The sequence below is a fragment of the Pristis pectinata genome, chromosome 5 (assembly GCF_009764475.1).
Source record: "Pristis pectinata isolate sPriPec2 chromosome 5, sPriPec2.1.pri, whole genome shotgun sequence".
Classification (NCBI taxonomy): domain Eukaryota; kingdom Metazoa; phylum Chordata; class Chondrichthyes; order Rhinopristiformes; family Pristidae; genus Pristis; species Pristis pectinata.
This window is the reverse complement of record NC_067409.1, coordinates 105,340,076-105,367,054: the sequence shown is the minus strand read 5'-3', so window position 1 is coordinate 105,367,054 and position 26,979 is coordinate 105,340,076. Positions and strand designations below refer to the sequence as shown.

Genomic DNA, 26,979 nt, shown 5'->3' with positions numbered 1-26,979 from the left:
GTTTTAAAAGGGATAGGGAGGGGAGGAGGAGGGGTGGTGTTACTGGTCAGGGATATGATTACAGCTGCAGAAAGGGTGGATAATGTAGAAGGATCCTCTCTAGAGTCAGTATGGGTGGAAATTATGAACAAGAAAGGAGCAGTTACTCTACTGGGAGTATTCTATAGGCCCCCTGGTAGCAGCAAGGATACTGAGGAGCAGATTGGGAGGCAGATTTTGGAAAGGTGCAAGAATAACAGGGTTATTATCATGGGAGACTTCAACTTCCCAAATATTGATTGGCACCTGCTTAGTACCAAAGGTTTAGACAGGGCAGAGTTTAAGTGTGTCCAGAACGGATTCCTGTCACAGTATGTTGACAGGCCGACTAGAGGGAATGCCATATTAGATCTAGTGTTAGATAATGAACTGGATCAGGTGACAGTGATAGTGACCACCGCTCCCTAACCTTTAGCATTGTCACGGACAAGGATAGGAGCAAAGAGGACAGGAAGATATTTAATTGGGGAAGGACAAATTATGAGGCTATAAGGCTAGAACTTGCGAGTGTAAATTGGGATGACATTTTTGAAGGGAAATGTACTATGGAGATGTGGTCGTTATTCGGGGATCTCTTGCAGGATGTTAGGGATAAATTTGTCCCGGTGAGGCAGAGAAGAAATGGCAGGGTGAAGGAACCGTGGTTGACAAGAGTGGAACAACTAGTTAGGAGGAAGAAAACAGCATACATAAGGTTAGGGAGCAAGGATCAGATAGGTCCTCTCGAGGAATATAGGGTAGCAAGGAAGGAACTTAAGAAGGGCTGAGGAGAGCAACAAGGGACATGAAAAGGCCCTTAGCGAGTAGGGTTAAGGAAAATCCCAAGGCTTCTTTCACTTATCTGAAGAGTAGAAGGATGACTAGAGTAAAGGTAGGACCAATTAGAGACAAAGGTGGGAAGATGTGCCTGGAAGCTGTGGAAGTGGGTGAGGTACTCAATGAATATTTCTCTTCAGTATTCACCAAGGAGAGGGGCCTTGATGACACTGAGGACAGTGTTGGTAAGGTTAATGTTCTGGAGCATGTAGATATCAAGAGGGAGGATGTATTGGAGCTGTTAGAAAATATTAGGACAGATAAGGCCCCGGGGCCTGACGGAATATTCCCTAGGCTGCTCCCATGAGTCGAGGGAGGAGATTGCTGAACTGTTGGCTAGGATCTTTGAGTCCTCGTTGTCCATGGGAATGGTACCAGAGGATTGGAGGGTGGCAAATATTGTCCCCTTATTCAAAAAGGTAGTAGGATAGTCCAGGGAATTATAGACCAGTGAGCCTTGTGTCTGTGGTGGGCAAGCTGTTGGAAAGGATTCTTAGAGATAGGATCTATGGGCATTTAGAGAATCATGGTCTGATCAGGGACAGCAGCATGGCTTTGTGAAGGGCAGATCATGTCTCACAAGCCTGATAGGGTTCTTTGAGGAGGTGACCAGGCAGGTTGATGAGGGTAGTGCAGTAGATGTGATCTACATGGATTTTAGTAAGGCATTTGACAAGGTTCCACATGGTAGCTTCTTCAGAAGGTCAGAGGGCATGGGATCCAGGGAGGCTTGGCCATGTGGATTTAGAATTGGCTTGCCTGTAGAAAGCAGAGGGTTGTGGTGGAGGGAATGCATTCAGATGGAGGGCTGTGACTAGTGGTGTCCCACAAGGAATCGGTTCTGGGACCTCTACTTTTCGTGATTTTTTATTAATGACTTGGATGAGGGGGTAGAAGGGTGGGTTGGCAAGTTTGCAGACGACACAAAGGTTGGTGATGTTGTGGATAGTGTGGAGCTCTGTCGAAGATTGCAGAGGGATATTGATAGGATGCAGAGCTGGGCTGAGAAGTGGCAGATGGAGTTCAATCCAGAGAAGTGTGAGGTGGTACACTTTGGAAGGACTAACTCTAAGGTGGAGTACAAAGTTAATGGCAGGATTCTGGTGGAGTGTGGAGGAGCAGAGGGATCTGGGGGTTCATATCACACATATCCCTGAAAGTTGCCCTCACAGGTGGATAGGGTAGTTAAGAAAGCTTATGGGATGTTAGCATTCATAAGTCGTGGGATCGAGTTTAAGAACCGCGAGGTAATGATGCAGCTCTACAAAACTCTGATTAGACCACACTTAGAGTACTGTGTCCAGTTGTGGTCGCCTCATTATAGGAAGGATGTGGAAGTGTTGGAAAGGGTGCAGAGGAGATTTACCAGGATGCTGCCTGGTTTAGAGAGTATGCATTATGAGGAGAGACTAAGGGAGCTAGGGCTTTACTCTTTTGAGAGAAGGAGGATGAGAGGAGACATGATAGAGGTATACAAAATATTAAGAGGAATAGATAGAGTAGACAGCCAGTGCCTCTTTCCCAGGGCACCAATGCTTAATACAAGAGAGCATGGCTTTAAAGTAATGGGTGGGAAGTTCAAGGGAGATATCAGAGGGAGGTTTTCTTTTACTCGGAATGGTTGGTGCATGGAATGTGCTGCCTGGGGTAGTGGTGGAGGCAGGTACGTTTGGTCAGATTCAAGAGATTACTAGATAAGCATATGGAGGAATTTAAAAATAGGGGGATATGTGGAAGGAAGGGGTTAGATAATCTTAGGCGAGGTTTAAAGGTTGTCACAAACATTGTGGGCTGAAGGACCTGTATTGTGCTGTACTGTTCTATGATTCTATGATTCTAAACAGTTTGATTAGCTTTCAGATAACCTGTGATCCTGCTTAAGTTAGAAATTCCATTCAACCTATCTCTATATGAAGTTTGTGTCTGATTTATAAAATAGCTATCATGTATTATGTTTGCTTTCCTGACATGTTATACCTCAATTCTCAGTTCAGTGCAGCCTGATAAGTTGCTTATTGGTTTGTTCGTTTTAGGGTTGGCTGAAGAAACGGTCTTTACAGGCAGCTGAGATTCTACGAAAGTTATTTACAGAATCCTTTGCTGAGCTTTATCGTTTTAGTATCCAGTCACTGGAATACAAGATGGAAATGCTGGAGGCTTTGTCATTATGCAATGCATTAACATGCTTGATGGGCTTATTCCCCCAAAAGTGACGTGAATGGTTCAAACTTTGCTATAATGCTCTGTAAAATGATCAAAAATTCTGCTCACCAGTGATTAAGTGATTGAAGTGTACATAAGGCATAGAAATTCAACTGTATATATTACTAAGACTTCCCGCTGGTTGGATTACATTTTAAATATGTCTGATGCATTGCAAATCATCTGGACATGCTCTGATAAATTTAAATCATCCGATCAACTCCCTGGTGGATTTCCTTCCAAGTGGTTTCTGACCCACCACAATACGATAACCCATGCTGACCTTTTCATTTTATTCTCCTATTATCTGCAGCTTTTGATGCGATTTACCACAATGATCTACCAGCTCCCTTCCACTGTTGTCCAGTGGGGTGGAATTTATCACCCCATGTTCTATTTTCTCTCTATTATTTGAGAATGATTTGCGATGCCCTTTTTCCTGCTGCTGCGTTGTTACATCTGGAGTCCACCACCAATCTATTCTAGGCCTTATTTTCTTAGTGTATTTGCTGCTGCTTCTTGGCAACATCATCTGTATACACATCAGGTTCCATATGTATGCGACATAGACCAGCTCTACTTCACCACTGCCTCCCTTAGCCCTGTTAATGCCTATGCGTTCTCACACTGAAATCCTCATCTATGCCTTTACTATCTTTACCCCAAATCCCACTGCTAAAACATAAGCATAAAAATCTGGTGTGACACACCACTGAGGAAATGCTGCATTGCCAGATATGCTGCTTTTTTAAATGTTAAATTGATGCACTGCCTCCTTTAGGTGGATGTACAAAATCTCCTGCAACTATTTCGAAGAAAGGCAGAGAACTTACTGCCATCCTATTGTCCCTGACTAGAACTTGCCCCTCATTCTGTATTTCTAAAGATATATTACATGGTCATTAACACACTGTGAGCATTTACTGTGTTTTGGCTATGTTTCATTGCATCAGTGCTTCTGCCTTAAAAGTACTTGTTGCCATCAAGTGTTTTAGGATAAGCTGGAAGTAAGATGAAATGAACCATGAATGTAATAGCTTTAACTCATTTTCAACTTCTATCCTTCATAAATTTGAGCTCAACAAAACTTGGTTGTGTGTTTCCAAATTTGCACCAAATCCCATTCACTTGTCAATCAGGTGCTTGTTGATTTGATTGCCTCCTGGTCCAGTAACACCATGACTTCAAATTCTCATCCATGGTTTCAAGTATGGGCTTGCTTCATAAAATTTTCAGGGCAAAAATAAATCATAAACTGAGGAAGAAACCCAAAGCTAAACTGAAATATTTTTTTTCTTTTGAATTATTTATCGGCCATCTATAGTTGACTATATAACATTACAACTTGATTGGAGTTTTTTCAATTTGAATGGAACTGACATGATAATCTGGATAATATTTGGAGCTGAGGCTGTGGCGGAATCACGTGTGACCTGCTAGGTTTTGGAAACCAGGGCTTTATTATGTCACATCTGGTTGGGAACTCATTCAACAGGACATTTGAAGTATTTGATACAAAGCACTAATCAAAGACCCCACCCACCCGGGTCATTCTCTCTTCTCTCCTGTTCCATCAGGTAGAAGATACAGGAGCCTGAGGGCATGTACCACCAGACTTAAGGACAGCCTCTACCCCACTGTGATAAGACTATTGAACGGTTCCCTTACAGGATGAGATGGACTCTGACCACACGGTTCTACCTTGTTGTGACCTTGCACCTTATTGCACTGCGCTGTCTCTGTAGCTGTGACACTTTGTTTTACCTGTACTACCTCAATGCACCATGTTACTAACCCAATGTAACTGCACTGTGTAATGAATTGACCTGTACGATCGGTATGCAAGACAAGCTTTTCACTGTACCTCAGTACGTGTGACAATAATAAATCAATACCAATAAATTAAATTATCCCATCCAATTCGCAAACTTCCTGAGTAATTGTCCTCCTGATGCAGGGTCTCGACTTACACCTTTTTGCCTCCACAGATGCTGCTTGACCACTGAGTACGTCCAGTGTTCTCTTTTGTTCTAGTTTCCAGTATCTGCAGTCTCTTTTGTCTTCATCCTCCTGAGGTAATTGTTTTAGTTGCTAGTTTATGCCCAGGATGAAAGGTAAGTGAGATTGTGAAAGGGTCAGGATTACTGTTGTTCTTTCAATGATTACTTTGTACCTAAAGAATATATTGAATCATCTTGGCTCGACAGCCAGTTAGTCACTATGTAGCATGAGCCAAATAAGTGCCCAAATAAGTATTCCAGTCTGCAGAAGACAGCTACTGGTGTAAGTGTATTTATTATACAGTGGCATGCAAAAGTTTGGGCACCCCTGGTCAAACTTTCTGTTACTGTGAATAGTTAAGTGAGTAGAAGATGAACTGATCTCCAAAAGTCATAAAGTTAAAGATGAAACATTCTTTTCAACATTTTAAGCAAGATTAGTGTATTATTTTTGTTTTGTACAATCTTAGAGTGAAAAAAGGAAAGGAGCACCATGCAAAAGTTTGGGCACCCCAAGAGATTTCAGCTCTCAGATAACTTTTACCAAGGTCTCACAGTCAACGTTAGGAAAGGCCAGGTGATGCAAATTTCAAAGCTTTATAAATACCCTGACTCCTGAAGCCTTGTCCCAACAATCAGCAGCCATGGGCTCCTCTAAGCAGCTGCCTAGCACTCTGAAAATTAAAATAAATGATACCCACAAAGCAGGAGAAGGCTATAAGAAGATAGCAAAGCGTTTTCAGGTAGCCGTTTCCCATCACTTTTGTAATGAATTAAGAAATGGCAGTTAACAGGAACAGTGGAGGTCAAGTTGAGGTCTGGAAGACCAAGAAAACTTTCCGAGAGAGAGGCAAATCAAAACCCCTGTTTGACTGCAAAAGACCTTCAGGAAGATTTAGCAGTGGTGCACTGTTCTACTGTGCAGCGACACCTGCACAAATATGACCGTCATGGAAGAGTCATCAGAAGAAAACCTTTCCTCCGTCCTCACCACAAAATTCAGCGTCAGAATTATGCAAAGGAGTGTCTAAACAAGCCTGATGCATTTTGGAAACAAGTCCTGTGGACTGATCAAGTTAAAATAGAACTTTTTGGCAGCAATGAGCAAGGTATGTTTGGAGAAAAAGCATGCAGAATTTCATGAAAAGAACACCTCTCCAACTGTTAAGCACTGAGGTGGATCGATCATGCTTTGGGCTTGTGTTGAGCCAGTGGCACGGGGAACATTTCACTGGTAGAGGGAAGAATGAATTCAATTAAATACCAGCAAATTCTCGAAGCAAACATCACACCGTCTATATATAAAAAAAAAAGCTGAAGATGAAAAGAGGATGGCTTCTACAACGGTATGACGATGCTAAACACACCTCAAAATCCACAATGGACTACTTCAAGAGGCACAAGCTGAACGTTTTCCATGGCCCTCACAGACGCTTGACCTAAACATCATCAAAAATCTGTGGATAGACCTCAAAAGAGCAGTGCATGCAAGGCCCAAGAATCTCACAGAACTAGAAGTCTTTTGCAAGGAACAATGGGTGAAAATCCCTCAAACAAGAATTGAAAGACTCTTAGCTGGCTACAGAAAGTGTTTACAAGCTGTAATACTTGCCAAAGGGGTGTTACTAAGTACTGACCATGCAGGGTGCCCAAACTTTTGCCTTGGGCCCTTTTCCTTTTTTTGTTATTTTGAAACTGTAAAAGATGGAAATAAAAAAGTAATCTTGCTTAAAATATTAAAGAAATGTGTCACCTTTAACTTTATGCCTTTTGGAAATCAGGTCATCTTTTACTCGCTTAGCTATTCACAGTAACAGAAATTTTGACCAGGGGTGCCCAAACTTTTGCATGCCACTGTACTAAGGAGATTCATTTATTGGTTTATAGCCTTATCTGTGGTCTGAAATCACATTTTTAATATGCCTACTACAGATGAGAAAGCCATACAATATCATGTACTATACTCCACCAATACTATATTTGGATGATCACTGTTTTAAAAACATGCACTATTATTTTGAAAAATGATAAAATAGTAGGTGAATGATGTATCGTTGCCATGTATTGGTTGTGGAATTCCACAAACTTAATCAAAATTCTAAATATTTCTTTTGTAGTTGATTGAAAGATTATGTATAAACCATTATTTAAATAGTGTAGAAAATCTTTTGTTTTTAGTGTAGTTCCTAAATTAAGATTTTTTTTTTAGGAGCAAAGTGGGGAAGTAACTCATGAACATTTGGAGAGATTGTATGCCTTCTGTCTCATGTGGAGTGTTGGGGCCTTGCTTGAACTAGAGGACAGAAGGAAAATGGAGCACTGGCTTCGAACTCATGAGACTATTCATTTAGATCTGCCATCCATCCCACCAGGGAGTGAGGACACAATGTTTGACTATGTGGTGGATTTTGATGGTCAGTATCAAAATTAATTCAGCAAAGAACATCTTGCAATATTTGTGGTTTACTATAACAGCAAGTGAATGAGCTAACATTGCTGAATCTTTGGTGCATTTGGAAAAATTGAGGCAAATTTATCAATATAAATTTCAATATACTTTTCTATTAAGCATCCTTTTGAGTAGTCCACTGTTGTATGATATCACTACATTTGATAATCTGAGGAATAAGTTTATGTTTATCATTAATAGCATTCCATCCTATTTTTAGAGATCAAACCATGGATGTGAGGACCAAAAATGTTATGATATGAAAATGCAGTGAAAAATTACTTAAAAATGCAAAGTATAAATGAGTTTTAAGCTCCAATTTTAATAATATGGGCAGAACATCCCAACAATTTTAACTCTTACACCCCATTATCATACTGCAATGTAACCTGTCCAATTTTGCAGTGAAGGATAAGGTGACCAATGGGTGGGTGAAGGATTTGTCAAAGCAAAGTCCGCTTTTAAGAAGCCAAAGGAAAGATCACTACCAGAAGACAAAAAAATGATGGTGGTGTTTTTCTGTGAAATGTAGCCCATGGACCAATCTTGCTTTACACTGAAGCATATCACAGACCATATGCAAGAACAAGATTGAAATTGAGAAGATCAGGTCTAGATTTTAGTATGGTAATTATGATCAAGTCATGGTTGATATACAATTATAGTCTTATGCTGGTCATAAAACAAATTAACGATTTGGGAAAAATCTTTTAATTATTCTTCCCAATAGTTCACAAATATATTGCTAATCATCTTAAAAGAGAAGAAACAATGTTGGAGGTTTAATTACTCATCCTGATGTTGTTTGCAAGAATGCTTGTTAGGCTTAAACTGAAAAAATGATTATTTTGTTGTCTTCTTGTGTTTCTGCTGTTGTGAGTATGGACTTTACATTCTTTCAACAGCATATAATAAATACTAATACCTTCATTCTGGTATATGACAACTACAATTAAATAATTAATCTTTGAAAAACAGTAGAGATCAGATAGTTCATTTCTAATGGCTAATTGGATACCATTTCAACAACTGAGCTTCTCAGTGTTATGATCCAAATTGCAGATGAACAGTGGAAGGTATGCAGCTGGAGCTTAAGGTTAAATGATAATTGGTTGCTGTACAAGATGTGAATAAATTAAAGTTGTCAAGACTGCTAATTCCAAAGAATTGCTGTGAAACATTCATTTCTCAATAAATAATAATGAACTGTGTACACGTTAAACTAGGAAAATGGCTCCATTGGAATACAAACATAGAAGAATACATTTATCCTACTGATAGCAGTCCAGAATATGGCTCCATCCTTGTGCCAAATGTCGACAATGTGAGGACAGATTTTCTCATTCACACAATTGCTAAGCAAGGAAAGGTAAGACAATTGCTTTTGACATACTACTTAGTGTTCCACATAATTTGCTGGATGGTCCTTGATTTGACTGACTGCCAGAACTTGCTGTCCATTCACACCCACCAATTTGTTCTGGATGCGGAGGTCTAGATGAGCTCACCCTCTGTACCTGAGAGGCATCTTGCAAAGCAGATTGGGTTCTGTACTGTGATCAGGTCTCAGATGTCATATCCAAAGCTCCCATCTTAAGATGCCCTGATAACCTTTGACTGCTTGCTGTTTTTAAATGTTAGACATTTTAAAAATTGTTCAAATAGATATGTATAATTTTTAAAAAGTTAATGAAATAAATAGGAGGAACCCTGAAATACTAGCAAATAATTAAAAACCTTTTATGTAAAGTAAAATTTATAAACCACCATGTACCTATCTTCACTGGGTTAGCAATCCCATTTAAATGACTGGGTTACATCAGCCAGCCAAAGTTGAAGATCAGAATCAGGTTTATTATCACTGACGTACGTTGTGAAATTTGTTGTTTTACAGCAGCAGCACAATGCAAGACATAAAAATTACTATAAATTACAAAAATAATTAAATAGTCCAAAAAACAAATAACGAGGTAATGTTCATGGGTTCATGGCCTGTTCAGAAATCTGATGGTAGAAGGGAAGAAGCTGTTTCTAAAACATTGAGTGTGGATCGTCAGGCTCCTGTACCTCCTCCCCGATGGTAGTAATGCGAAGAGGGCATGTCCCGGATGATGGTCTTTAATAATGGCTGCCCCTTCTTGAGGCACCACCTCTTGAAGATCTCCTCCATTGAAGGGAGGGTTGTGCCTGTGATGGAACTGGCTGAGTCTACAACCCTCTGCAGCCTCTTGCAATCCAACACGTTAGAGCCTCCATACCAGGCAGTGATGCAACCAGTCAGGATGCTCTCCACTGTACATCTGTAGAAGTCTGCAAGAGTCTTTGGTGACATACCAAATCTCCTCAAACTCCTAATGAAGTAGAGCCACTGGTGTGCCTTTTTCGTGATTGCAGAATACGGAATACAGGATACAGAAATGTGAAACCCCTGTATTTGGCATGTCAGTGCTCCACCGGGCTCAATAATAAGTCCAGTAGTGGAGAGGGAGAGTAGATGCACCAGCTTCTCTCCGTCTTCCGTGTTGGCTGCACATATACAGAATTCCAAGAGACACAGGAGACTGAAGATGTTGGGATCTGGAGCAACAAACAATCTGCTGAAGGAACTCAGAGTGTCAACCAGCAGCTGTGAAAGGAAAGGAATTGTCAATGTTTTAGGTCAAAACCCTACAACAAGTTTTGACCCAAAGCATCGATGATTCCCTCCCCCACTCCACCAATCCATCACCCTATCACCCCCCATCCCCTCCCCCTCCCATCCCACCACAGATGCTGCTCGACCTGCTGAGTTCCTTGAGCAGATCATTCATTGCAGAAATCCAAGACAGATTTAGCTGTGGACTGCAAATAACTGATAGTTCCCCACGAACCACTAGTTCCCCATGAACCACTAGCTAAAGGTAGCTTGATCCAGCACCATAGATATTTATTTATTACTCACATGTACATCAAAACACACAATGAAATACATCTTTTTGTGTTGCTAAGAATGTGCTGGGGGCAGCCCGCCAGTGTCACCACTCTTCCGGCGCCAACATAGCATGCCCACAGCTCCTAACCTGTACGTCTTTGGAATGTGGGAGGAAACCGGAGCAAATGGTCAACTACCATATTTATAAAGGTTTGCTTTCTCATTCCCAAACTTGCAGTTTGCAGCAGGTTGCTTACGTACATTAGTTGTGATTTTAAAATAATTTCTGCAACATGATGCTGTTGGAGAGACCAGCATTTATTTCTGATCCTTCATTGCCATTGAGAGGGTGAGCTTTTTTTCTGGATTCACTGTTGACCTTGTGTTGAAAGTACTCCCTCAGAATTTTTGGTCATAAGATATCAAAATTTCAATGCTGCAATGAGGAAGAAAGAGTGTTTTTTGTCTAATTAAGGTTATGTGTCTTAATTGGGAACTGGATTGTATTCCCATGCACTTGCTGTCCTTGTTGCCTCAGTGGTTGCTGCATTACAACTTGTAAATTGCAATCACGGTGTGGCTGTGCTGGAGAGGGAATCTGCTCAAGATGTAAAGCTTGACGAATAAAGCAAGCTGTCTTGTGGATGGTGTTGAGCTTCTTGATTGTTGCAGCTGCACTCATCCACGCTAATGGAGAATAATTTATCAACATCCTGGCTTTGCATTACAGATGGTAGGGGTTGCTTATGGAAGTTGCAAGGTAAGAGCAACAATTTTCTGATATGCTGTACAGGACTAATTAAAATGAATTTTTATTCATTTGCCATCAAGATACAGGAGCCTGAGGGCACGTACCACCAGACTTAAGGACAGCTTCTACCCCACAGTGATAAGACTATTGAACGGTTCTCTTATACGATGAGGTGGACACTGACCTCACGATCTACCTTGTTGTGACCTTGCACCTTATTGCACTGCACTTTCTTGGTAGCTGTGACACTTTACTCTGTACTGTTATTGTTTTTACCTGTACTACCTCAATGCACTCTGTACTAACCCAATGTAACTGCACTGTATAATGAATTCACCTGTACGAATGGTATGCAAGACAAGTTTTTCACTGTACTTCAGTACAAGTGACAATAATAAACCAATACCAATACCAGAATGTTAATTTTTGAAGGGATTAGTGATTGTAATTACATTTACTTCTGTGAGTTTTGAAATGGTGTATGGGTGTAGAACCCAATTGTTTTGGAGATGACACGTGTCAGACACTTGCTTGTTACAAATTTATCCAAGCTGGGCAGATATCCAGGTCTTGCTACAAGCAAGCAAGGACTACTAGTGCATTAAAAACATGGCTTACAATTTTGCTGGATCTTCAGCTGTCTTTTTTTAATCATAGGCTGTGCTGCTGATCGGTGAACAAGGGACAGCTAAAACTGTGGTTATCAAGGGCTACATGTCAAAATATGACCCTGAGTCTCACCTTGGCAAGAGTCTGAACTTTTCATCAGCAACTACTCCCTTAATGTTTCAGGTCAGATATTATTTCAGAATTTATCACCTGGTGATGTAAATAAAGAAATCAATTAGTTCTATTGGTAACTCAGGTAAAAATGTTAATGAAACAAATTATTGCGTGTATTTGCAATTGATAAAAGCAAAGATATCATAGAGTAATTTTTAAGTTGTACTGATTTTTAAAAATTCCTTTCAATAAATTATTCCAAGGTAGTGCTTTTCTTTATTGTACCTTCTCCATATATTGTTCATGTATGGAAATATAGTCAGATAATAAGCCCACAAATCTCTGAAAAGATACTTGGAAGTGTGACCGTGATGCAGACCAATAGCATTTATTTTTTGTCCCATTCATATAGGGTGCATTTTGTGAGTTTGGCAAGAATCATTTCGGGACTGTAACTTTGTTCGAAACTCAACTCACCATATTTCGCTATGGAGGTCTTGGAATGCCGAGCAGGGATTTCAAATGAATGTACACATTCAAGAAGGAAGGGAGGTTAGAGATAGGGTGAATGTTTGCAGTTGGTTGCAAGGATGGAGGGATTTGTTTTTTTTTCTCATGGAAAGTATGATGACAGGAAATTTCAAGTAGAGGGGGGTAGTAATACTCAAAGTAACATGGAAGACAGAAAAGTTGGGTGAACAACAGTTTCATGGAAAAAGCTTGAGTAAGTAGGAGGTAAGTTTCTCGGAATGATAAACTTAGAGAGAGCTCATAGGGAAATAGAAGAGAAATTGCAGAAAGATGCAAGTTCGGGGATAGGGCATGGGAACTATGGAGAAAATGTAGCCAGAGGGAAAGAAAGCTGAGTGGACAGACTCAGTCTTGGTGATAAAGACTTGAACCTTTTACTGGAGGTGAGAATGGATAAGGGTACAAGGAAATGATTTGTTGTCGAGAAAGAAAGCCAAGGGATATTTTTGCATTTCTAGATTATACTGAAGTTGTGAGCAGTTTTGTCAGACAAGATCCAGGCTTAGTAGCATTTGAAGAAATTCTGGCAGTGAATGGCTAACTTTCGTCATATTCTTTCAAATCTCAATTCATAGAGCAGAGATGAAGTTTCTACGAGGGGTATAACCAAGTGAGAGTAATGGGTTGTCGGGCATCTATGGTGGAGGCGAGGGTGTGGTTGTGCATGTTGGTGGCTGCAAAAATATCGTGATAAATGCAGTCAATGGCAAGGTTGGGGAATTGGAAGTTTGAAAGCATAGCTGTAAGTGGCTGCACAATTTTGACAAGTCCTCTCTCGTTCTTCTCCCTCCTCAACATTTCTGTAACCTTGAACACATTATTCTCTCCAATACACCTCCACTGCTGTCCAGCTTCATGAACTCCTTCTCACTTGGTTCCATTCTTATCTGTCAAGCCATGAGCAACGAATCACCTACAATGGCTCTCCTTTTTGCCTTTGTATCTTTATCTCGATTGTTCCCTTGAGGATCTATCCTCATTCCCTTCCTTTTTTTCATCTAAATGCTGCTTTACGTATCCAAAAACACTGCATCAGTTTCTACTGTATATACACTCACCTCACCTCGAAGCTCTCAGATTATATGAAATACAATACCAGTTGAACAAAACGTTCCTCTGGCAAAATATTGGTAAAGTTGAAATCATTATTGTTGGCCCTTGTCATGAACTTTGTTCCCTAGTTTCAGTAGCTATCTGAGACTGAAACAACTTATTTATAAACATTGACCATAAGATGAATTTTCAACCAAATATCTGTGCCCTAAGACTGTCTGTTCCCAACTAAATCATCTCAGCAGTCCCTGTCCACACCTCAGTTCATCTGCTGAGACATTTGCCATGTCTTTATTACCTTTAGATTTGACTAATCCCATAATTTACTGGCTGACATTCCATGTTGTACCGTTCTGCAAGCTTCTGGTCATCCAAGAATGTGCTGTCCATGTTCTAACTCAAGCCCCATTCACCATCTCTTTTGCTCACTGTGCGCTTCATAATACTTTATGGCAGCTATTTACTACTCATTCTGTGGAACTAAGTCCCATGCGTGAAAGGTATGTGATATTCAGTCAGACAATGGCAACAAAGTGCATGCACATTTGTCTTGAAAAGAGGTTCAGCCAGCATGCTGCTACAATTTAAAGACCATGAATGAATCTATATGAGAGGAAATTTAAGAACGGTTATTGCTGAAACTAGTAATGGATTGCATGCAGTTTTTTTCTGCCAAAATCACTTGATAAGTAAAGCATATTAGAATTGCATGAATAATTCCCTATTGATTTTGTTGTATAGCGCACAATTGAGTGTTATGTTGATAAACGGATGGGATCAACCTATGGTCCACCTGCTGGGAAGAAGATGTCTGTCTTCATTGATGATATTAACATGCCTGTGATTAATGCTTGGGGAGATCAGGTAATTACTTAGAATTTCTTGCTGCTTAACCCTAACACAGTAAATTACTGTTAATTATCAGACTACAGAGCCGATGTCGCCAGGATTGCAGCCAGGAAACTTGAAAATGGCAGAAACTTAGTCCTGCTGAATTTAACTACGGGTAGTGATATCTGGAAATTGGGAACAAACTGATGTGGTGAAGGACCTTGGATTACACCATCAAGGAGGGAGATGATTTTGACATTGTTATAGACTGAGGGGTTGTCAATAGATAATGTGGGAGATGTGGAAATCATGGGAGTGATGAAGAAGTCAATAGCAGGTTTGCCTAAGAGTATTCGAGCAGAATACTAAAATGATAATTGGCTTTTTAATGAAAAAAAGGAAAATTATTGGATGGCATTAGAACATGTAACTCATCAGTGCTGTTGACGTATTAGATCACCTGATATAGTTCATTTTCCTTTTCATCATTGATTCTCAGCTCTAGTTTAATTATTCCTTTTTCTCTTTGCTGCTCCAACTACAGCTTTATAATTGAGATCTTTTTGAAGTATTCAGGAATGGAAATTTTAGGATCAATTATAACTTTATCAGAGTTGTGTAAACAGACCAGTGTGTGATCAGCAACTTAACAATGTTGCCTTGATTGCTGTATCACCAAATGTTATATTGACCCCTGGTCCACAAGCACTGCTCTGAAAACTTGCTGCAGCTATCATGTATTATTCTCTTGGGAAACCTAGTCCACAACTGTAAGGTTCAAATGATCCATAAAATCTCAGGAAGGAGAAGTCTCATTTTAAAATATCATAGCCATGAGCCCACTTCTCCAGAGCAGTTTACTTAGGCATTCCCCTAAATTAAACTGATGTTAGGATCAGGTGTGGGGATTTTTACCAAGTTAACTCCAGCATATTCACCAGCTTAATCCCAGTCTTGTTTATTTGGAGAGATTAAATTTGCTCCCTATATTTCAATGAGATCTGTATATTACAGAATATGCGTTTAAGTGATTTTTTGTTTGTTTTAATGTGAGTATAACATACAAGTCATTTTTGATTCAGATAGCTGAAACATAGCCTCAACTGTGTTGTGTGTAATGCAAATCAATTTTAACCTAATGGATGGTATTGGAGGGTAAAATTCCTTCGTGCTGTTGGCATGAGTGTATTTATATCACCTGTTGTGTTTTTTCTTTCATTCTTGATTCCCTGCCATATATTTTATTTTTTCTTAGTGCTTGCTGCTTTAGCTGCAGTTTTGCATGTGACATCATTATGGAATGAAAACAATCATACAATTTTAACTTCTAAGAATTCTATAGAAGGAGCAATATTGGATTGACTGCATGTAATTTTCTGATTCTCTGACCTTCCTGATTTTCAATTCAAGGAGGAAAGGTTGATAGTGCGCTGTCACCAAATATCAAAGTAATCTCTACGAGACATTGAAAAGCAAAACAACTGCAGTTGCTGGAAATCTAAAATAAAATCAGAAAATACTGGAAATAATCAACAGGTCGGGCAGCAGCTGTGGAGAGAGAAACAGAGTTAACATTTCAGGTCAAAGATGACCTGAAGTTCTCCCTAATGCCCCAAATACCGCACACCAATCATTCCATCTGGCAGTAGTCTGCCTGCCTTATTGCGAAAGGATGGATATGAGGCATTCTGTATCTATTCCTGAAGCACGCATTATTCAACCTATTTGTGCGCATAACAGGATTAGTGCCCATTTTAAGTTGTCACAACAATGTGCATATGAACCCAAACCGGTATTTAATTAAGAAAAAGTCCTTGCTGAGAAAACACCTGAGCTTTGCCACCTGAGACCACTGATCACTCCTCTCCTGTCCCAGTCTTGACCTATAAACTTATCCCACCTGTTTCTAACACTCTATCACTCTCTTCACCCAGAACCAATTTATAATCATTGTCCACATCTGGCTAAATTTCCAAACATCTTACCCGGTTCTGATCTCAGAACACACTTCTCATTTGGCCCCAACCTTTCACCTGTCTCTATATCCACCCCTGATCTCCCATTACTCTACCTGTCTGGTTCTGACCTCTGATTACTCACCTTTTATGAAAATATTGTTAAATGTTTGGACTCGTGAAGAAGCAGCAACTATGTTGGGATAAATACCTGAAGTAGGTATGCTGTACAGTCGTTGGTCCTACATCACTATTCAAATTATTTTCTCTCTATAAAATTTCCAGTTAAGTATGCTTCTTTGAATTCTCATCTCACAGAGATAACCTTATAATAATGAGGGCCGAGATCATTATCTGAGACTCTTTGGAGCTTATTTGTACACAGTGGGTATTCCTGAAGTTAGCCAATTAATTTGACAGCACTATCAAACTCTGACAATGTTTAGTTACTCGGCAAGGAAAATCTTGGGCAGTTTTTCTCATTCGCACTTGCATTACGGAGCTTTACTGATGAGAGGGCACGTCAGGAGCTTGAGCACTGAGATCAATGCCTTGAAATGAAAGGATGCAAATCCTGAAGGATCCATGCAGTGAACAGGCAAAGCTATCTGCAAACTTATAAAACACTTTCATGCTTGAGAGGTGAATGAACCTGTAATCTTCTGACTCAATGAGATAAAATCACTTCAAGCTGAACCAAGTCGTTTGACAGTGAGTGTCTGAAAATACTTATTCCCTCGAATTTGCATTCCTTATCCTAAATGTACATGAATTCATAAGGAAGGATGATTATAATGTGCAAACTGCATTCCAGATAGACTTTGTATTGCAGTGACTTCCATGCACTTAACATTTTTCTTATTTTAGGTCACCAATGAAATAGTACGACAGCTAATGGAACAATGTGGTTTTTACAACCTTGAAAAACCAGGTGAATTCACAAACATTCTGGATGTCCAGTTCCTTGCTGCAATGATCCACCCAGGAGGAGGCAGAAATGACATACCCCAGCGCCTGAAGAGACATTTTTCAATTTTTAATTGCACATTGCCTTCTAACTCCTCAATTGATAAGATTTTTGGTAAGAACAACTAGTGATTTCAAAGTCTGAAACACTGTTATGAAGCCTAGTAAGCAGGAAATTTGAGTCTCTAATGATCTTTTTTTAGGTGTTATTGGAACTGGTCACTTCTGCCCTGAGCGGGGCTTCTGTGCAGAGGTGAGAGCTCTGGTAGCCAAGCTGGTACCAATGACTCGGAAACTCTGGCAGATGACAAAGGTGAAAATGTTGCCTACACCAGCCAAGTTTCACTATATCTTTAACCTGAGAGATCTTTCACGAATTTGGCAGGGAATGTTGAATACCTGTTCCGAGGTTGTAAATGAAGAAAGTGTGAGTACTGTTTCAAAGATATCTTCATTTTGTTATGCTTATCAGAAAATTATGTGCCTCCAGTCTGTTTTCTACTCCTTGAAACCATAATGCATTATTCAAGAAATTAGTTACAGTGCACTTTGGTTCTGACAATCATTTTCAAAGGGTCCATCTTTGACTTTACAATTGAATGATCACATTAGAAACACCCAGAGCTGTTTTAAATCTATGAAGCATAGATTTGAGAATGTATATATCATTTGATATTCTCATGGAGATTACTTGCAGCTTCCTTCAAGAATTCTGAATTACAGCAAGATTATTGTACTTTGCTTCAAAACCTAGTTGATCAGAAGTGATAAAGGATTGTAAGTTAAGTATTGTTATAAAGAAAATGGAGTAACTGGATTGAGGTACGACAAGTTGCAGACTTTTATACCAGAAGCAACTCAGATTGCAGTGGATGTTTTTGAACCTCTTCTGCTCACATGCAACATTGTGCCTTACTGTGCATTTGTGTTGGGAAATTGGGATAACTGCAACCTGCCCTTTTTTTTAATACCACAAACATTGGAATGATGTAAATGCAGAATGTGCTGATTATATTTTCTTATTTTGAAATCATAGACTGTGATCAAAAGTACAGGAGAACTAATCCACAACCAAGCCTTGCTGATTCCTATTTACAAATTCAAATGTTATGGTTTTGACAAGGATGAATCCATTATTTAAATAACTAATAAACTATTTGTTTCTACTCGATGTTCAGGTGGCATTAAAGTTGTGGAAGCATGAATGTAGATGTGTTATAGCTGATCGATTTACCACTCCAGAAGATGTAGCTTGGTTTGACAATGCATTAGCCAAAGTAGTTGAGGTGGAGCTAAAGGAAGAAGCTCTAGCAACAGTTGACGTTGGTGTAAATGCTTACTTTGTAGACTTCTTACGAGATGCACCAGAGGCCACAGGTAACCTATTCAATGCAAATAATCCATTGATTTAGACCAAATCCGGTTGTTTTAATAGTTTGAAGAACTTGCAAATTTCCTTGGATTTTTACTTTGCTATTTTGTTAAAAAAAACTCAGCTTTCTAAGCTTATTGTAGTATGAGTCTGGTCGTCTGGATTTTTTCCCACAGTCTCTGTCATTTGATGGAATCAAAACTGGAGTCTTAGGCAAAAACCTGGATTTTCTTTTACCTTAAGTCATCAAAAATATGCCCTTGCAGGAACAAAAAAATATATTTCGTATTACAAGAGTCAGGAAATCTGCATCTGTTCCATTGTTGCTTCAGCAGAAGTCTTTTAGAAAGGCCAGAACCCAACTTTTCTGACTGCCAGACTTGTCCTCTTGTTGAGAGTAGAGCTTTTCCAACACTTTAAGTAAAGTTATCAATGTAAGGGTTTGGGGTGTCAGGGCAGATAAATTGCTTGCACACAGTTGGAGGTACCAAAAAGAAAAAAAAATCAGCTTTTTCTCCCACCCCCCTAATAAAACAAAATCAACAGGGCAGCAAAATAAATAATTTGGGAAGTCTTCAGGAGGGCAAGGCCACTTCTGTCAGACTTTCAGTGGCAAGCAACCCAATAAATATTGTGTCCACTAGGTGCTCAAGACTGGTCAAACTTCACTTGACTTTCAGTGCTCCTTGTGATGTGAGCACCCATCAGTTCATATAAACTTTGGGGTAAACAGCTCACAAACTATGACTGAGATCAAAGAAAGGCAACTGCTAATGCCTTAAATAACAGGTCAGGCAGCATCTGTTAAGAGAGAACAAAATTATCGGTTCTTTATGAAAGGTCATTGGCCTGAAATGTTAATTCCATTTCTCTCTCCACAGATGCTATCTGAGTACTTACGGCATTTTCTGTTTTTATACTAAGGTAGAGATTTAAGATCAACCATTGAAGCTGTGGGAAGGAGTACCTCTGCACTATGATGCACTCTTCTATGGTTTTATGAGCTAGCATGAATTAAAAACATCAAATCTTAAATAAAACAATTTTTGTAACTTGAGATACTGTTCTGTGATGTGAAATAGAAGAATAGGTTTATGGGTATGCATTCATGAAAACTAAATCTTTGTGTTGAAGGAGATGAGCCAGAAGATACTGACTTTGATATGCCAAAAGTCTATGAACCTATTGGAAGTTTTGATGATCTAAAGAATCGGCTAAATATGTTTTTACAACAGTACAATGAAAGTATCCGAGGAATGGGATTGGACATGGTATTTTTTAAGGATGCCATGACTCATTTAGTTAAGGTAAAACAATTTCCATTTGTACGTAATTTTAATTCTTCATCCTATACCCATTCAGTTTCTCTCTCCACGTGCCTACCTGATATGGAAGTTTTATTTCAGTATTTTCTCTTCATATTTCAGATTATTTCACAGTATTTTGTTTTTCTTTCTGCTTGTGACTTTCTATAGGCTGGTGGCTTTATGACATTCTTCAAGAGACCACTGGGGGTCATCAATGAATAGAATATTTTAAAACTAACTTTGCTTTGCAATTAGTGGAGTTGCTTCATATCCCTACTGTAGCCAGCTGTCAGTCCATGATCAATCCCTCTTATTTAGATCTGACCTTCTCAAGAATTACCTGCGTGGAGCCATTTTCAATGTATATGGTTGATCAACTATGAATACCTAAACCTTAGCAATACAAGAATATTCCGCCACAACTTGTCAATAGCTAGAAAAGTAATCTCCAGAGTTCTGCTGAACCGCTTTGTGCAATGTGTTGTAAAGAGCTTCTGCCTGAGAATCAGGGTGGCTTCAGGAAAGAATGTGGGACCATAGATAGACATGGTGTTTGCATTAAGTCATCTTCAGAAAAAAGTCCAAACTTGACATGACTTCCATTCCTCTGAAAAATATTTGATACAGTCAGCCAGGGTACTTCAAAAAGTAGGAGAAATTCCTCACAATGGTTCAGTAATTCAATGATGGAATGCTTGCTTGCATTGTGGATAACAGTGAGTCACATGAACTGTTCCCAATCACTGATGCAGTCAAGCAAAGCTGTGGGTTCTACACATATCTCTTCAATATTATGTTTTCTGCTAGATTTGCTGATTTTTTTTTTATATGACTCTGGCACCAGATTGATATCCATCAATGGACTGAATGCAAACTCTTCAATTTGAGGATTTTAAAGGTGAAGCCAAGTTGCAGGAAGATAACTGAATCTTTAATGGCAAATCTGAGTATAAAGTTGACATGGATTAGTTGCAATTTCATATAGTTCCCTTATGTTTTCAGTTTCTAGTCTTGCCTCAGTAATAGGACTTTACTCTATGAAGACAAGCCCCTAATATGTGAGGATTTAGGTATATTTTGTCTTCCATTTAGTGCAGTGCTGTGCAAGTACAACTGAGACATTGGCATTTAAGTAAAATGTTGATCTAAGGTTTCAAGCTAGTTGGATATAAAACATAACATCACTATTTTAAAAAAATCAAGTAAGTTCTTAAAAGATTTCTGGCTATTATTTTGTGAATGTAGTGGAAATAGATTATTTGGACAATAATCATATTGCTGTTTGGAAACCTTGCTAAGTACTCATTGGTACCAATTTTCCCTGTAGTACTGCATTGCCTACAAGATATTTTGAGCAATCCTGTGGTGATATAAATGACGCCTAAAATGGAGAACATTGGGTATTGCCATGCTGACCTCTAGACCCATTTTTCTAAGCCTTGTACCTATTCATACAATCATTAAGTGTAATCACAATCATAGAAAAATGCTGTTTGACCCGTAGTGCCTGTGTGGTTCTTTTAAAACCATGTTCAGATTAGGATCTCTCACCCTTCTTCTCACAAAACCCTGAAAATCAGTCCTTTTAATGCTTAATTGCCTTTGGGACTTATTATAAAATTTACCCCTTATTTGCAATAGTGCGTATGAAGTACTTCATCGACTGCAAAACAATTTGGGTTATCCTGTGGCTATGTAAGCAGTTCCTAAAATGAGGAACTCACTATGTGAAGAAGCTCATTTGGCATTTTTCTATCTGTGACAAATATATAGGCTTATTAGCAAAATAATTTATTTTATCACTAGATTTCACGTATTATTCGTACACCTCGTGGGAATGCATTACTGGTTGGTGTCGGTGGATCAGGCAAGCAAAGTTTAACTAAACTGGCATCCTTCATTGCTGGATACAAGACATTCCAAATCACACTAACAAGGTAAGGCACGGGCATTTCTCTTTCAATGATGGTTGGTACATATACAGTTTTAGAAGACATAATTCTATCATAAGATGTTGGTAAGGAAATTTTTAAAATTTGGAAGTCTGCAATGTTCTTTGTAATCTGCTCTCATTTCGATGTCAAAAGACTGCAGTGTATTGTGAATCTTGAATGCTGAAATGACACAAAACATCCTTTTTGTTTACACTTAAAAGTGAATGATGGCATTCCTCATCTGGTAAAAATCAAGAAGAGCGGAAATTAAAATTGAATGGGACTACTTTCCACAGCTGTACCACCAAAAAGCAAATGTAATGCGAGCTGCTGGAGGCTTCTGCTCAAGCCTGGCAGATACTTCATTGATCAGTCCTGATGAAAAGCCATCAACCTGAAATGTTAATCCTGTTTTTCTCTCCACAGATGCTGCCTGACCTGAATATATCAAGCGTTTTTTTTTGTTTTATTTAAGGTGTTTCATCAACATGTGATAATAGTTCCATGGGCCGGATGGGACTAAAGGGCCTATTGCTTGGAGCACTTTAGAGGCAATCAAAAAAATTATGGCCTCCTGTCATCCCATCTGGTGTTTATAAATTGTAACGCAATTTTAATGTCAAGTGTAACCATCCAGGTTATTTTAATATCCATTGGACTCCACTGCATATATTGAACTGAGTATTTAAGCCCTGAAGAATAGTGAAATTAAAGGTCCTATCATGTATTCTTTTCTGTGACAGAGTTTTTTCCCTGTTATGAAGACATTTCATAGAATAGATTTCCTTTGAATAGGCTAAATATTGTCTCCATCATTTTCTCAGATCATATAACAGCTCTAACCTGATGGAGGATTTGAAGATTTTGTATAAAACTGCAGGTCATCAAGGCAAGGGAATCACCTTCATCTTTACAGATAATGAGATCAAAGATGAGTCTTTCCTTGAATATATGAACAATGTTCTATCATCTGGCGAGGTAAATTAATCAATTGGTGCGATTAAAAACATACCCTTACCATATTTTTTCACAACTCCAGAACTCTTAAGATTATTCTTATTACCATCATCACAGTTTTTGTGGAAAAACTTGTCATGAGGAAAAAAAACTAGAAAGAAGCACCAGTTTCTTTTACCTGTATTCCATAGCATTTTCACTGACTGGACAGGGAAGGAATAGCTAACAGCATTCCCAATTCTAGCCACCTTGGTGTGGACATGAAGCTTAGATCCAACTGTTAACAGACTGCGTGCCCAGCCACATCACTATCTTGTCCTCCCTTTTGTTATTACCCGCTCTCATGTTAACACTGCGTTTGCATATGTTATTTTGATTTTAGGTCTCTAACCTTTTTGCTCGGGATGAATTAGATGAAGTTACAAGTAATCTGATACCAGTAATGAAGAAGGAATATCCTCGCAGGCCACCAACTGTTGAAAACTTGTATGACTACTTCATGACTAGAATTCGTCAGAATCTTCATGTAGTGCTTTGCTTTTCACCAGTGGGAGAGAAATTCCGAAATCGAGCACTTAAGTTTCCAGCTCTCATTTCAGGCTGCACAATGGATTGGTTCAGTCGTTGGCCCAAAGATGCTCTCGTTGCTGGTGAGTCAAAGCACAAAACATCAGATCTACAAAGTTACTAATTTTGCAGCATGTTATTTGTTTAAAATTTAGAAGAATATTCTTATAAAATATTTGGTGAATAATATGGAATAGTAAAGGAAATTTTCTGATGGTTAACTTCTGGTTTGAGTGCTTAGGATGCTCAGTTTATTTTAAAGCAGGCATTTAACTGTGCTAATATCAGCCTTAAAGTGATGCAAACAGGAATTTGAGTAACGGTCTCAATGGTGTTCATACGAATTGACGTTTGAGAGGCAACAGTACCATTTGTCTACTTGATGTAAATTTTTTATGTATTTTTTCTCTCTGTGTGTCACAGAGTCATAGAGCAATACAGCGCAGATACAGGCCCTTCGGCCCAATGAATCCATGCCAACCACGTTACCCAGCCAGCTAGTCCCAATTTCCTGCGTCTTCCCATATCCCTCTGAGCCCCGCCCTGCCATGTACCTATCCAAGTGCTTCTTAAATGATACAATTGTGCCTATCTCAACCACTTCCTCTGGCAGCTCGTTCCATATACTCACCACCCTGTGTGTGAAAAAGTTGCCCCTCAGGTCCCTTTTAAGTCTTTCCCCTCTCACCCTAAATCTATGCCCCCTAGTTTTGGACTCCCCTAACCTGGGAAAAATGACTGTTAGCATCCACCATATCTATGCCACTCATAATTTTAAACATTTCTGTAAGGTCGCCCCTCATTCTCCTATGTTCCAAGGAGTAAAGACCTAGCCTGGCCAATCTCTCCCTATAACTCAAGCTCTCTAGTCCTGGCAGCATCCTCATTAATCTTTTCTGCACTCTTTCCAGTTTAACCACACCTTTCCTATAACAGGGCGACCAAAACTGTACCCAGTACTCCAAGTGCAGCCTCACCAGCGACTTGTACAACTGCAACATAAGATAAGATTTCTTTATTAGTCACATGTACATCGAAACACACAGTGGAATGCATCTTTTGTGTAGTGTGTTCTGGAGGCAGCCCGCAGGTGTCACCACGCTTCCGGCACCAACATAGCATGTCCACAACTTCCTAACCTGTACGTCTTTGGAATGTGGGAGGAAACCAGAGGAAACTCACACAAACATGGGGAGAACGTACAAACTTCTTACGGACAGCAGCCGGAATTGAACCCAGGTCGCTGGCGCTGTAATAAAGTTACGCTAACCGCTACACTACCGTGCCTGCCCACTCTGATATTCAGTGCCTTGACTGATGAAGGCCAGCATGCTGAATGCCTTTTTCACCACCCTGTCTACCTGTGTCACTGCTTTCAACAGACAATGCACTTGTACTCCTAGGTCTCTCTGTTCCATTACACTCCCTAGTGCCCTACCATTTATAGTATAAGTCCCACGTTGGTTTGACTTTCCAAAATGCATCACCTCACACTTATCTGTATTGAAATCCATTTGCCACTCCTCGGCCCACTTCCCTAACTGATCAAGATCCCCCTGTAATCTATGATAACCTTCTTCACTACCAACAACACCTCCTAATTTTGTGTCATCTGCAAACTTACTGATCAAGGCTCATGCATTCACATCCAAATCATTTATGTCAATAACTGATAACAAGGGTCCCAACAACGATCCCTGCGGCACACCACTAGTTACCAGCCTCCATTCCGAAAAATAACCTTCAACCACCACCCTCCGCTTCCTACATCTGAGCCAATTTTGAATTCACCTTACCAGTTCCCCTGGATTCCATGGGACCTAACCTTCCAGACCAGCCTTCCATGTGGGACCTTGTCCAAGGCCATGCTAAAGTCCAAATCAACAACATCCACTCCCCTACCCTCATCTACCTTTTTGGTTACCTCTTCAAAGAACTTTAAAAGTTTGTCAAGCGTGACTTTCCACGCACAAAGCCATGCTGACTCCTGCTAATCAGACACTGTCTTTCCAAATGCTGGTAGATTCAGTCCTCAGAATTCCCTCCAGTAACTTCCCCACTAATGATGTCAGGCTGACTGGCCTGTAGTTCCCTGGTCTGCGCTTACTACCCTTCTTAAACAACGGAACATTAGCCACCTTCCAGTCTTCGGGAACTTCACCAGTGGCTAACGATGAAGAAAGTACCTCCGCAAGGGCCTCCACAATTTCTTCTCTAGCTTTCCACAAAGTCCGAGGATGCACTTGGTCAAACCCTGGGGATTTATCCATCTTAATGAGCTGTAAGGCTGCAAATACCTCCTCCCTGGTAATATGAATAGCCTCCAAAACATCACCACATGTTTCCCTTTTCTCTTAGGCAACCATGATTTTCTCTTCAGTGAACACTGAGGAGAAATATTCGTTAAAAATCCCAGCTATCTCCTGTGGCTCGAGTCATAGGCGGCCCTGCTGATCTCTAAGGGGACCTACTCTCTCCCTAGCCACCCTTTTAATATAGCTATAGAACCTCTTAGGATTTTCCTTATCCCTACCTGCCAGATCCATCTCATACTCTCTCCTTGCCCTCCTCATTTCCTTCTTAAGAATATTCTTAATCTTTATATAGTCATTAAGGGATTCCCTCGTCCCCGACCTCCTAAATGTATGCTTCCTTCTTTTTCTTGACCAGAGCCTCAATATCTCTCATCAGCCAAGGTTCCCTAAACTTGCCAGGTTTACCCTTCACCCTAACAGGAACATGCTGCTCCTGGACTCTTGATATCACAGTCTTAAAAGCTTCCCACTTGCTATTCGTTCCTTTCCCTTCAAACAGGCTCACCCAACTGACCTCTGCTAGACCCTGCCCAATTCCCCCAAAATTAGCCCTGCTTCAGTTTAGGACCTTCACCTGTGAACCTGTCCTATCCCTTCCTATCACTATCTTAAAACTAATAGTTATGGTCACTAGAGCCAGTTCAGTTACTTGCCCTGCTTTGTTCCCTAGGGTACAATCTTGCACCCTGCCAAGTAGGTCCCTCTATATATTGACTCAGGAAACTTTCCTGGACTCATTTCACAAATTCCACCCCGTCCAGCCCCTTAGCACTCAGGGTAGTCCAGTGAATACCAGGGAAATTAAAATCTCCCATTAATAGAACCCTATTATTCTTACAACTATGAGCAATTTCTCTACACACCTGCTCCTCAAGTTCATGCTGACTATTGGGGGGGCAGGGGGGGAGTCTATAATACAGTCCCACTAGAGTGACCCTCCCCTTCTTGTTTCTAAGTTCTACCCATATGTCCTCACTGGATGATCCCCCAAGAATGTCTTCTCTTAGCACTGCTGTTACGTCCTCCCTTATCAAAAAGGCAACACCCCCTCCTCGCTTACCTCTACCTCTGTTGTGCCTGGAGCATCTGTATCCTGGGAATATTGAGCCGCCAATCCTGCCCTTTACACAGCCATGTTTCTGTTATGGCTCTAACATCCCAGTCGTCAGAGCCAATCCACGCTCTGAGTTCGTCCGCCTTGCCTGTTAAACCTCGTGCATTGAAATAAACGCAGGTTAACTAAGTATTCCTCCTTTTACTGTGCCCCTTGCTATCCTGATTACTAAACTTGCTCTCTCTG

At 39.9% G+C, this 26,979-nt stretch overlaps 1 protein-coding gene across 1 annotated transcript in view; it reads left to right on the top strand.

Moving 5' to 3' along the window:
* dnah5 (dynein, axonemal, heavy chain 5) overlaps window positions 1-26,979 on the top strand; it is a 176,787-nt gene that overhangs the window by 101,340 nt on the left and 48,468 nt on the right. Inside the window, 13 exon segments of the mRNA XM_052016973.1 lie at window positions 2,889-3,009; window positions 3,012-3,064; window positions 7,267-7,471; window positions 8,733-8,875; window positions 11,826-11,960; window positions 14,217-14,339; window positions 17,129-17,342; window positions 17,431-17,654; window positions 18,406-18,604; window positions 19,734-19,906; window positions 21,713-21,843; window positions 22,665-22,818; window positions 23,180-23,447. Of these exon segments, the coding sequence (XP_051872933.1) occupies window positions 2,889-3,009; window positions 3,012-3,064; window positions 7,267-7,471; window positions 8,733-8,875; window positions 11,826-11,960; window positions 14,217-14,339; window positions 17,129-17,342; window positions 17,431-17,654; window positions 18,406-18,604; window positions 19,734-19,906; window positions 21,713-21,843; window positions 22,665-22,818; window positions 23,180-23,447 (2,143 nt within the window).